Source organism: Furipterus horrens, unplaced genomic scaffold (genome assembly GCF_987537825.1).
Source record: "Furipterus horrens unplaced genomic scaffold, mFurHor1.1.pri manual_scaffold_2, whole genome shotgun sequence".
NCBI classification, from domain to species: Eukaryota; Metazoa; Chordata; class Mammalia; order Chiroptera; family Furipteridae; genus Furipterus; species Furipterus horrens.
The window spans coordinates 167,602,728-167,616,722 of record NW_028327172.1 but is presented as its reverse complement, the minus strand read 5'-3'; the positions used below and the strand labels follow the sequence as shown (position 1 = coordinate 167,616,722).

General features: G+C 36.6%; 1 protein-coding gene across 1 annotated transcript in view; it reads right to left on the bottom strand.

Annotated features, from left to right (window-relative positions):
• The window catches only part of LOC150019896 (intraflagellar transport protein 46 homolog), a 41,318-nt gene extending 28,256 nt beyond the window's left edge, over positions 1-13,062 (bottom strand). The window contains exon 1 of the mRNA XM_090267378.1: positions 12,949-13,062. Within this exon, the coding sequence (XP_090123504.1) occupies positions 12,949-13,062 (114 nt within the window). The remainder of the gene's footprint in view (positions 1-12,948) is intronic.
• Positions 13,063-13,995: the final 933 nt, after the last annotated feature.

Sequence of the window (13,995 nt, the reverse complement as noted above, 5' to 3'; positions counted from 1 at the left end):
GGCCCTGGTGGTCAGCGGAACTGCACTGGGCCCTAAAGGATGTCTCTTACATAAGACCACTTCTTTAAGAGTATGAGGCATAGATGACCTACCTAATATAGAGAAACAAACATAGAGAAGTAGGCAAAATGAGGAGACAGAGAAATATGTTCAAGTGAAACAGTAAGACAAAAACCTCAGGAAAAAAAACTAAACCAAATGGTGATAAGCAATCTACCCAATAAAGAGTCCAAAGTAATGATCATAAGAATGCTTACTGAACTCAGGAGAAGAATGGATGAATGCAGTGAGAACTTCAACAAAGAGTTAAAAATATAAAAAAGTATGTACCAGAACTAAATAATACAATAACTGAATAATACAGTAACTAGAGGGAATCAATAGCGAAATCGATGACACAGAAAAACAAAGATCTATCGTCTGAAAGACAGACTAGTGAAAATCAATATGGCAAAAAGAAAATCCATTTTTAAAAATTAAAATAGGTTAAAGGACCTCTGGAACAACATCAAGCATAATGACATTCTTATTATAGGGATCCTAGGAGAAAAAAGAGTGGAAAGGGGGAATAAACTTATTTGAATAAATAATAGCCACAAAGTTCCCTAACCTGGGTAAGGAAACAGGCATCCAGTCCCAGGAAGCACAAAAAGTCCTAATTAAGATGAATCCAAAGACGTCTACACCCAGACATATTATAATTAAAATCCAAAAATTAAAAATAAAGAGAGAATATTAAAAATAGCAAGAGAAAAGCAACTAGTTGCATACAATAAAACTACCAAAAGACTATCAGCTGTTTTATTAGCAAAAGCTTTGCAGGCCAGAAGGGAGTGGCACAATATAGTCAAAGTACTGAAAGAAACAGAAACAACAACACAATCAAGAATACCCTATTAAGGAAGGTTATTATTCAGAATTAAGGAGATATAAAGAATTTCCCATATAAGCAAAATCTAGAGGAATTTATCACCACTGAACTGGCCTTAGAAGAAACATTAAAGGGATTTTGTTAAGCTGAAATGAAAAGGCCATAACTAGTAGTAAGAAAACATATGGAAGAAAAAATCTCACAGGTAAAGGCAAACTTATAGTAAAGATAGTGGATCAACCACTTATAAAGCCAGTATAAAGATTAAAAGACAAAACTAATAAAATCATCTACATCTACAATAATTAGTTAAGTGATACACAAAATAAAAAGATGTACAGAGTAAAATATAAAATAAAAGCATAAATGTGGGGAGAGGAAATAAAAAATGTAGTACAGTACTTTACAAATGTACTTGTACTTAAGTGACCACCAAATTGAAACAGTCTGCTATATACTTAGGTCATGATAACCAAAAACTGAAAACTGTTTCATACACACACTCAAAAAAGAAAGAATCCAAACATAACACTAAAAAAGTAATCAAATTATGAGGAAAGAGAAGAAGAAAGAAACAGAGAAAAACTGCAAAAATAACCAGTAAACAATTAACAAAATGGCAATAAATACAAAATTACTTTAAATGTAAATGGATTAAATTCTCCAATCAAAATATATAGGGTGGCTGAATCATTTAAAAAACAAGACCATCTATATGCTGCATATAAGAGACTCATTTCAGAGCTAAAGACACAGAGACTAAAATTAAGGATATTTCATGCAAAAGGAAACGAAAAGAAAACTGGGGTAGTAATACATAATGATACAGGAATCAATCCAACAATAGAGGATATAACATTTGTAAATATTTATGCACCCAACATAGGAGCATCTAAATATATAAAACAAATATTAACAGACAAAAATTGATAGTATGCAATAACAGTAGGGTATTTTTAAACTCTGCTTAATTCAATGGATAGATCATCCGGACAGAAAATCAATAAAGAAACACTGGCCATAAATGACACATAAGACTAGATTGACTTAATAGATATATACAGACATTCCATCCCAAGACAGCTAAATACATATTCTTTTCAAGTGAACACAGAACATTTTTCAGGACAAATCACATGTTAGGCCATGAAACAAGCCTCAGTAAATTTAAGAAGACTGAAGTAACATCAAGCGTCTTTTCTGATCACAACTGTATGAAATGAGAACTCAATTACAAGAAGAAAACTGGAAAAAACACTTAACACGTGGAAACTAAAAAACAGGCTACTAAATAAGGTCAATGAAAAAAAAAAAGGAAATTTTAAAAATACCTCGAGATAAATAAAAATAGAAACACAACATTCCAAAATCTATGGGACACAGCAAAAGCAATTCTCAGAAGGAAGTTTATAGCAATACAGGCCTACCTCAACAAATATCTCAAATAGTCAATCTAACTTTACATCTAAAGGAAGTAAAAAAAACACTTCTGGCCAAGATGGAGGCATAGACAGACACGCTGTGTCTCCCTCCACAACTAAGAAGGAATACAACTACCTCAAAACTAGAAACAACCAGAAGTTCCAAAAAATTAAACTGCATGGAAGTCCAGCAAACAAAGATATAAAGAAGAAATACTCATCCAGACAGGTAGGAGGGGCGGAGCTGGGGCAGAGGACATGGTATGGTGGTGGCAGCAGTGGTGGCAGCGGCAGGATGGCGGAGAGCACAGTTACATGTTTTAAAACTCGAAAGGGACACCTGAGGAGTGTTCTCAGTTCCTCATCACACCACGCAGCTCACTGTCTCAGCACCGGGAAAATCAAGCCTCATTGCTTCTGACTGTGCAAACCAGTGGGTGTTGGGGTGGGGGAATAAACTACCAGTCTCTGGGCAGAGTCTGCTTATTTAAAGGGTCCCCATGGTCCTAGAACATCCACAGATCCACCCACTAAGGGAACAACGACCAGGGCAACAACTAGAGGGGTGCCATGCCCATATGGAAATGGGAGAAGTGCCTGGAAAAGGGGCGAGTGCTGGGCAAACAGCATTGTTCCCTCTCGGACCCCCAGTGCCACAACGTGGTGAAACAGGTTGCCCTGTACTGATGAATACCTAAGGCTCTGCCCCTTAAAACATAACAGGAGTGACAGCTCTACCTACACACAGAGGCAAACAAACACAGGAGCCTGTCAAGATGAGGAGACAGAGAAGTATGACCCAAAGAGGGAATGGGTCAAGGTTCCAGTGGGAGAACTAGGGGACGAGGAGATAGCCAACCTAACAGATGCAGAATTACAAACACTGGTGATAAAGAAGCTCACAGGCTTGACAGATATGCTTGAGTATGGCAAACGCATAAGAGAAGAAGTGAAGGCTATGCTAAGTGAAACGAAGGAAAATCCACACAAAACCAATGGTGAAGGGAAGGAGATCAGGGTTCAAATCAATGATCTGGAACATAAGGAAGAAAAGAAAAATTAACCAGTACAGAATGAGGAAACAAGAATTGAAAAAAATGAGGAGAGGCTTGAGAACTTCTGGGACAACTTTAAACGTGCCAACATCTGAATCATGGAAGTGCCAGAAGGAGAAGAGGAAGAGCAAGAAATTGAAAACTTACGTGAAAAAATAATGGAGGAAAACTTCTCAAATTTGGTGAAGGAAATAGACATACAAGTCCAGGAAGCACGGAGAGTCCTGGGTGAGCTGAACCCAGAGGGGACCACACCAAGATACATCATGATTAAAATGCGAAAGGTGAAAGACAAAGAGAGAAGCGGAGAGTTGCCTACAAAGGGATGCCTATAAGGCTATCAGCTGATTTCTCAAAAGACACTTTGCAGGCAACAAGAGACTGGCAACAAGTATTCAATGTGATGAAAAGCAAAGACCTACAACCAAGATTACTCTATCCAAAGCTATCATTTAGAATGGAAGGGCAGATAAAGTGCTTCCCAGACAAGGTAAAGCTAAAAGAGTTCATCATCACCAAATAATTATTATATGAAATGTTAAAGGTACTTTTTTAAGAAAAAGAAGATAAAAACTATGAACATTAAAATGACAACAAACTCACAACTATGAACATCTGAATCTAAAAAATAAAACAAAAACCAACTAAGAAAACCAGAATAGGAACAGAATCCTAGGTATGGAAATCATTTGGAGGGTTATCAGCTGGGAGGGGGGAGGCAGAGATATGGGGAAATGGTGCAGGGATTAAGAAGCATAATCAGTTGGTACAAAATAGACAGGGGGAAGTTAAGAATAATATAGGAAAGGGTGAAGCCAAAGAACTTATCTGCATGACCCATGGACATGAACTAAGGGGGGTACTGGAAGGAGGGAAGCAGAGGAAAGAAATTGGAACTACTGTGACAACATAATCAATAAAATATACTTTAAAAAAGGAAGTAAAAAAAAGAACGAAGCAAAAAAGTGAGTAGAATGAAGGAAATAATAAAGATCAGAGAGGATCTAAGTAAAAGGAACTAAAAACAAAAGTTCAATGAAGCTAAGAGTTGGTTCTTTAAAAAGATAAAAAATATTGAAAAGATGTTAGACTCATCAAGAAAATAAGAAACAGAACTCAAATATATAAAATAGAAATGAAAGAGAAGTTACAACTGATATTATATAAATACAAAGACTCATAAGAGATTACTATGAATAATTACACACCAACAGATTAGACAACCTAGAAAAAATGGATAAATTTCTAGAAACACTCAATATTCCCAAACTGAATCAGGAAAAAATAGAAAATTTGAATAGACTAATTACTAGTAATGAAATTAAATTAATAAATTTTAAAAGCCTCCTAATAAAGAATAATCCAGGGACAGATGGCTTCACAGGTGTATTCTACCAAACATTTGAAAAAGTCAACACCTACATTTTTCACTTTTCCAAAACAAAAATTGAAAAGGAACAAGTTCTTCCAAACTTATTCTATGAACCCAAAATTTTTCTGATACTAAAACAAGACAAAAACACTACCAAAAAAAAGAAGAAAAGGAAAGAAAAAGAAAGGAGGAAAAAAATTACAGGTCAATATCCCTGATGAATATTAATGCAAAAATTCTCAGCAAAATATTATTAGCAAGTCAAATTCAACAACACATTAAAAGGATCATGCACAATGATCAAGTAGGTATTATTCCAGGGATCCAAGAATGGTTCAGCATCCACCAATCAATTAATGTGATATACTATATTAACAAAACAAAGCGTAAAATCATATGATAAAATTGATAGATACATTAAGAGCATTTGTCAAAATGAAATATACATTTATGATTAAAAGTCTCAACAAACTGGCTATAGAGGGAATGTACCCTAATATAATAAAGGACATATATGACAAACCCATAACTAATATTATACCCAATGGTGAAAATATGAAAGTTTTTTCTCTAAGATCAGTAAGAGAAAAAGGCTGCCCCTCTCATCATTTTTAACATAGTATGGAAGTCCTAGCCAGAGTAATCACACAAAAAGAATAGGTATCCAGTTTGGAAAGGGAGAATTAAAACTGTTAGTATTTTCACATGACATGATAAAAAATATATATACTTACATATATATCTGAAAGAAATGCTGAAAACTTCACAAAAAAACTATTAGAAGTAAATGAATTCAGTAAAGTTGCAGAATGTAGAATTAATATACAAAAATCTGTTGTATTTCTACACACCAAAAACAAACTAGCAGAAAGAGAAATGAAGAAAACAATCCCATTTATAACTGCATCAAAATTGAAATAAAATACATAGAGATAAATTTAACCAAGGATATAAAAGAACTGTACTCTGAAAACTCTAATACAATAATTTAAAAAATTGAATATGACACCAATAAATGAATAAATATACCATGCTCATGGATTGGAAGAATTAATGTAGTTAAAATGTCCATACTACCCAAATCAATCTACAGATTCAATGCAAACCCTATCAAAATACCAATGGCATTTTTAATAGAACTAGAAAAAAATTTATCCTAAAGTGTGTTTGAAACCACAAAAGACCAATAGTCAAAGTTGGATGAATTATGCCTCCTGATTTCAAACTGTAATACAAAGCCATAATAATCAAAACAGTTTGGTACTGGCACAAAAATTGACACACAGATCAATGGAACAGGATAGAGAACCCAGAAATAACCACACATTAATATGGTTAATTAACCTATGAAAAAGGAACCAAAAATGTACAATAAATGTACAAACAGTCTCTTCAAAAAATGGTGTTGGAAAAACTGGACAGCTACATGCAAAAGAATGAAATTAGACCACTTTCTTAGACCATATAAAAAATAAACACAAAATGGATTAGAAACTTTAAAAAAGCTGAAACCATAAAAGTGGAAGACAACACAGGCAGTAAATTCTTTGACATTGGTCTTACCAATATTTTTTTTATCTACCTCCTCAGGCAAAGACAACAAAATTTAAAATAAACAAATGGAACTACATCAAATTGAAAAGTTTTGCATTTTGAAGGAAACCATCAACTAAACAAAAAGGCAACCTATTGAATGGTATAAGATATTTGCAAATCATGTATTTGATAAGGGGTTAACATCCAAAATTATAAAACACTCACACAACTCAATAGCAAAAATAATGAAACAATCTGATTATAAAATTGGAAGAAAATCTGAATAAGCATTTTTCCAAAAAAGATATACAGATGGCCAACAGGTGCATTAAAAGATTCTCAGCATCACTAATCATAGAGAAATGCAAATCAAAAACTCAACCTGTCAGAATGGCTATTCAAAAAGACAATTGACAAATGTTGATGAGGACATGTAGAAAAGAAAACCCTCATGCACTGTTGGTAGGCATGTAAATTGGTGCAGCCACTGTGGAAAACAGTATGAAGTTTCCTCAAAAAAATTAAAAATAACCCTGGCCAGGTGGCTTGGTGGGTTGGAGTGTCATCCCATGCACAAAAAGGTCATAGGTTTCATTCCTGGTCAGGGTGCACACCAGAGGCAACCCATTGATGTTTTCTCTCATGTCGATGTTCTCTCTCTCTCTCTCTCTCAAATCAGCAAACATATCCTTGGGTGAGGACTTTTTTTAAAAAACCCAATACAATAACAACAACAAAATCCAGTTTCTTACTTTTTGGCACAGCGTGTTATTCTAGATTTAGTTTGTATTTTCTTGGCTCCAGCCTTGGAACCAGCCATTCTTCCTTACATGAGGGGAGACCCTCCCCACAAAAACCTCAGAATTTATTTATTAAAAAATTGTGTATTTATTCTCACATGTTTAAACTTCCATTACCTTCAAAGTACTCTCCATTTGATGCAATAGACCTATTGAGACATTTTTTCCACAGCTCAAAACAGTTTTGAACTTGTTGATTTGGATGCCTTTTAGTGCTTCTGCTGTTTTTTTGTTTCACCTCTTCCACATGGCAAAATGTTTCCCTTTGAGGACTTTTTTTCATCCATAGAAACAAACAAAATAAGTTGCTCAGGGTGAAATCAGGTGAATAAGGAGGGTGGAGCATGGGGGTCATGCCTTTCTTTTCGTATATTTTATTAATTATGTTGCTACAATAGTTCTAATTTTTTTCTCCCTTTGCTCCCCTCTGCCAAGCACCCCCTCCCCCAGCAATGCCCCCCCTTTAGTTCATGTCCATGGGTCGTGCATACAAGTTCTTTGGCTTCACCCTTTCCTATATTCTTCTTTTTTAAAAAAATTAATTAATTATTTTTTATAACGATAAAAAATAACAATTCCCCCCCTCTCAGACTTAAGACCCTTTATAATCTTATAAAGGACAATGGGCAAAGGTTTCATGCTCCTCTAGCTGCTTCAAGCTGGACATGGGCATTGTCCTACCTAGCCTTGGGCCCAGAAATCCCTAACAGGAGTGGGCATGTGGAGGGGAGGGTGGCCTTCCCACATGGGGAAGGATCTTGCAGATTCCAGGTCAGTTGGCTATCCCTGGACCACAGCATGCTTGGTTTAACAGGCTAGCATCCTTGTTGTATTCTGAGGGCAACAGATTGGCAATAGGGCTAGAAGGCATCATTCAATCCATAACCTCTAGATGACAAAAGGCAGGGATTAATTTTTCAATGTCCCATATAAGGGGGAAAAAAAGGGCTCTTTGGAGGAAGTTGTGCAAGACACGTCACACCTGTCCAAAACCCTTTTGCCCACTATACTTAGTTTGGGCTGAGGGGAATATTTTAGGTCCCCCCCATCCCCACCCAGACCTCTGGGCCCTTTCTGTCCAGGCCTTTAGGATAGAAAAGAGAAACCAGTTTTAAAGTGAAGCCACAGACCACCCCATGCTTCACCAACCCAGCCACTTAGTTTGGCCAAACCATTGAGTTTCAGGAGGCAGCAATGCAGACAGGATTAAGTGAGACCTATACGTACAATCACTTAGGTAATGAGATCATAGGCTTATGCCCTATGAAAACAGAACACACATGTTAATTTATGCAACATAACCCACAAACCAGTCTCTATATCTGCAAGACTCTTATTGGAAAGACATCCAGGGGGTAATTCCTTTTTAGGTCAAAAACTGCTGAGCACTCAGCGCAGTGTGGGCAGGTGTGCTCATAATTCACCCATCATGAAATGGGCAAACATGTTGCATCTTCAAAAAAAATAATTCACTGAAGCCAAATGTAGTCTTTCACAAAAACGCCAGCTGGTACACTAATACAGATGGGTTCCTAAAACTCTCACCTAGTGAGGGAAGCCTATACAGTAGTCCCTCTCTATATTACTGTTCATTTATCGTGGCCTCACTGTATCGCGGCATTTTTAAAAACATATTTAATTATTTATTGTGGATTTTTTGCTATATTGCGGGATTTTGCGATACTGTATACGTATGTTGTTAAAGTTACGTACGTTTAAGAGTGTAGAATAAATGTAAGGTTCCTACTTCATGGGGGTGTCTGGAATGTAATACCCGTGATAAGTGAGGGGATACTGTATACTATAACGGGCCTGCTCTCCAGAAGATAATTCCAGGTTTTTATGGATCACCCCTTATAGTGAAGAATGATATTTAAAAAGCAGTATCTGGACCCCAGGTGTATGAATTGCTATTTGACAGTTGCAGCTCCTGGACTTTCTCAGTGGCCAGAGCTAAAGAAAGCACATACACACATTCACATCTATATTTTGTTCTCTTTAAATCTGAATTTTATTAAATTGGATAATTGCTTTATCCTAATAAAAAAAGCCATGCATTCAATTTGAGTCATTTATCTCATCAGTATTTGAGAGGCAACAGGATGTATGGAAATAATAATGAGTTAAGAGACAGACCTAGATCAAATTCTAGTTCTGTCATTGAAGCGCCATGTAAACTTAGCCGAACTACTTACCTTTGCCAATTTTGTTTCTTCATCTAGAAAACTGAATGAATAATATCCACTTCTCCAATTTGGGTGAGAATTAAGATAACAGTCTTTTCACAGACCTAACAGTCCTCATCTCCTTCCTTGTGTTAACCAGAACTTAGTTATATGAGTAAAACGTTCTTAGCTTAGTTATGAAAGAGAATTTTATTTGTGCCATGTAACTTAAGGTTGGAAGGCAAGAAGGGAGTACATGATGCAAGCAGGAAGTGAGCACTGTCAGATTGTTCCCCTGTGAAGTCAGTTGGAGCCAACGCAGAACCAGAACCAGAACCAGAGACAGCTTCGAGCATGAGTATCTAAAGTGGTGATTTAAAGAGCGAGAGGGATGTGCATGCAAACCATGTCTGCTATCTTTCACTGTAGACAGGCATTGTGAGCTCTAGGGTCTGATTTGTGTCACAGGCAGCTTGTTGATAATGCATGTATGCCTTAGGCTAGGTGCGCAGTGACCAAATTAATCCCAGCTCACATAATATATATTTCTAATAGTCTGCTACACCACATTGATGTTCTCATCCTAGACTTTGAATTGAAGAATCAGCAGCAAATATGACTCACCTATTTGAGGAGGTTGAGGGCATGTCCATGGGAAATTGAGAGAGAGGTCAAATCTTACTCATAGTTATAACTCAGAGTTCTGTCATCTGAACTCGGTGACCTTGGAAATTCCAGCCAAGCATTTCTGAGCTCCTACTTATGGAACTATTGGGGAAACATAAATCAGTAATACACAGTCCATGCTATTAATTGCTCATCATCTTACTGGGAAGTAACTACAATACCAGGCAAAATGTAACAAGAGTCCTTACAGCAGATCAAGAGAGGAAGGCCTGACTTACTGGATCAACAAGGGAAAATGTGCTGAAATTTGAAGATTAAGTCGTGTTTATACTTGCAAATATAAGAGAAACTAACTTCTCAGGTAGAAGAAAGTGCTTGAGCAAAAGTGTGAAGATATAAAAGTGCATTGTGAGTAGAAGTGCTTAGAATGGAACGACAAGTTTCCTAAGTAATGAGAGCATTGTAAAGCCATAAAATAGGCTTTGTTCTTGTTCATTTCCTTCATAGCACCTGTTATTATTAGTAAGGACATACTTTTTATTTATTTATTTGCTTATATTTTCTAATTTTTTTATAGGTTTATGGATTTGTAACATAATTTAAGCATACTCACACACACACAGGGTAGGCAAAAGTAGGTTTACAGTTGTATGCAAAACAGAGTTTACTCACATATTATTTATTTATTATTGCATTATTTATTTGTATCATTTCCATGCAAACAACTGTAAACTGACTTTTGCTCACCCCTGTGTACAAACTGTGCTGTCACCACACCAGCCATCTGCCACTCATACTGCTTTGCATTTCTGGTAGAGTTCTTATGTTTAGAATTACAGGAGGAGACAAATATTTTCATCGGCATTACAAAAATATCAGGTGTATGTCTCTCTTGCCAATTATTCCATTTTAATATTTGGAGCTACCATTTTGAGAATATCATTGCTCCTGATGAATCACTTCCTTCTTGCTCCCATTGAGGCACTCTACCTGTTTCAGGGCTTTGCAGCCAGTGAGCAGAATCTCCTTGCACTGATTTTATTTGTGCAGGGCTGGCATTGAGTCCACTCTTACCTTTGCTCACAAGAGACAAAGGGAAGAGGTGTTTTTGCTGTGCCTTCCTTAGAAGTGGTAGAGCAGGCATGATTCAATTCAAGACCATACAAGAGATTTACAAATTTAGCTAAATAGAAGAGGTTTTTTTTCCAGTTTCTTGTTTAAAAATTCAAGAGAATTTCATTTGTCCCCAGAGATAGTATGACTCTGATTTGATAACTGTATAATAGCATTGCATTTGGGCTATTCAACCTTGATTCAACTTCCAAAATTGGAGTCTTTGTCCTTGACTATCTGTAAATGGGATCTATAATGCTGTTTTCATGGCAGAATGGTTTAATGACTTGGCTGAAAGAGTAGCACAGATAAAGCATTTTGTGCTCTGTCACCTGGATTGAGGGAATACACTAAGTACAGTAAAATAGAAAATTATGAGACCACTTACCTAATAATAGTAAAATTATTAGCTCAGCTACTGAGTATTCATCTGTCCTGATACTATTCAGAACTTTTTGTTGTTTGGAAATAAAACCATATCTTCATTGAATAACATGTGCACATTGCATAAATATGTTAATTAACACATTTTATTTTATTTTATTTTTAAAAATAATTTATTTATTTGTTTGTTTTGTTTATTTATTTATTTTTAGAGAGAGGGGAAAGGAGAAAGAGAGGGAGAGAAACATCACTGTGTGGTTGCCTCTCACTCGCACCCCCAACTGGGGACCTGGCATGCAGCCTAGTCATGTGCCCTGACTGGGAATCGAACCAGCGACACTTGGTTCGCAGGCCGACGCTCAATCCACTGAGCCACATCAGCTAGGGTTAATTAACACATTTTAAATATTTTGTATTGCTCTTAAATATTCAGTTAGGAGTAAAGTCTTTTATAAAAAAATAAAAACTACTGATTATATCTATGTCTGTGTAGTGTTTTGAAGTTAGTATAGGTATTCAAGACCTGAAAGTGTCCACTTCCAAAAGAGAGAGAGAGAGAAAATGAACAATTATGATGTCCCATGGTGAAATTTTTCTACAATATTAATTTAAGTGAGACAGAATAGTCAACATTAACAAGCGAGTCTGATATTCCTACTTTGAGCAGCATACAGCACAGACAGTCTTAAAGGAATCAAGATGGATAATCCAGGCCAGTGCATTATCCTTTAGCCAAGAGGATAAGAAGCCATGTCCAGAGAGGTGAACTGGAGTAGAGAGTAGAAAGGCAAGTAGGTGAGTCAAGACAATCAGCTGAGGCAGACCCAGTGACCCAGACCAGGAAACTCAAAACAAAGGTCTGACTTACCAGGAGTCAAAAGATAGCCAAGGGTTTTAGTTAATAGGCATGGAGCCTGGCCAACTGGACACTAAAATATCTTGCTGTTTATAGTCACAGGTCTCTAGCTTTAGAAAAAACCCATTTATTTTCTCTCTGAGAAGTTTAAAGGTTTCCTATTTGACTCAGGGTTCAGAAATATCATGATGATGTGCCTTGTTGGGGGTCTTTTTTATTTGTGTTTCACATCTATTGAATGGGATTTTATGGAATGAATAACCCCTCTTCACAATTTTCTTAATTTTTAAAGAGGATTCTACTTTCCCCAGTCCATTAAGTCAGTTACCACTTGTCCGTTGTTACATAGCTTCCTTTTCTACTCTGTTTTTGTCTTTTTAATATTTTCTTTAATGTCAGTTTAGTGGAATTTGAAGATTTTCAATCTGTTAAAGGGGAGGTCCCACCATGACTGGACGAGGGGCATGGTTGTCAGCTGGGCTTCAGAGCAGGCCTGAGCAGCTCTTATCCCTTCCTTGAGCTGGGCTCTTCTGCTCTGTGACTTCCAGTGTGACCAGAGGCCAGTGCCAGGTAGAACCAGGACTTTCCATCTCCAGGCTGGAAGATATCCAAGGATGCTTGAGCCAAATCAAATGTTGACAGTTCATCAAGCATTTCTGTCACAACATTAGAATGGAGCACAGTGGCCAAATAAAGTTAAAATTTTAAAAAGGGGAGTTGGGTGAGAAAAAGAGAGACCTCATTCAACCTTGAAATCTATGGGCTCATCCCTCGAGGCACTGGGAATTTCTCCTCCCAGAGAACCAAGGCAGCTACAGCGTTTCTCCCCTTGGCCAATGGCTCCAAACATTTCTATTATCATGGCGCCTTTTGTTGCATATATGTCTTCTTGTTTCTTACATTTTTTGCTCACTTTTTTTTTAAATGAAACCACACATTTTCCTTTATTTAATTACTCCCAAGCAAACAAACAAAAAGTGTGCTCATTACATTTTTCTTAAGTCACACCAAGCTGTTAACTCACCAAGGGTGAAGAATCAATATACAAAATAATTAATAAAAATGAATTTATAAAGCCACTCCAAAAATATTAGTAAGAATTCATTTTTGATTCATGTTCTCGAGAACTGGTGAAACTCAATGACCAATACTTCATCCATCTTCAGCTTCCCCACAATCATACTAAGGATGGAATTATTGGGAGCTGGCTGATGATCATGTCATGTGATAATATAGTGAATTTTTGGAATGACCTATTCATCAGCTACCACCTGATGGCCACTTTTCCTTGGAACTTTTCTCCCTGCCTAGACAAATGTGCTGCTTGTGTATAGAAAGTACCCAGGTGTCTCCTGTCAACATCAAAGTGGTGATAATAAAGATGAACAAAACTTATCCTGTCTTCTCCAAAGTCTGGGGAGGGAATGTCTCAAGCCACTGAGTTAGTAACTTATATAGTGGACAAAAGCAGGAATGACTAATTTGTCCTAGGAGAAAAACTCCTAGTTATTGATATATCTGTGTGTGTTCAATTTATCATATTCAACTGAAAGGCCTTTGTGTAAAATACTCCTCGCCAACCTATTAAGTTGGACCATATTAAATTACCGATAACCAACCATTTCTGAAATACAAGAATGGTAATGCTATACAGTTCTACCCAAATAACTGCTACCTGTCCTTTAGGACTTATCTGAGGTATCTCCTTATCAGGACTCTTTCTCTGGCTTCCCTGATTTAGATGTTATCATTCTGAGGCCATTTCATTCTGGGTATGTAACTATTTCCCCATGAT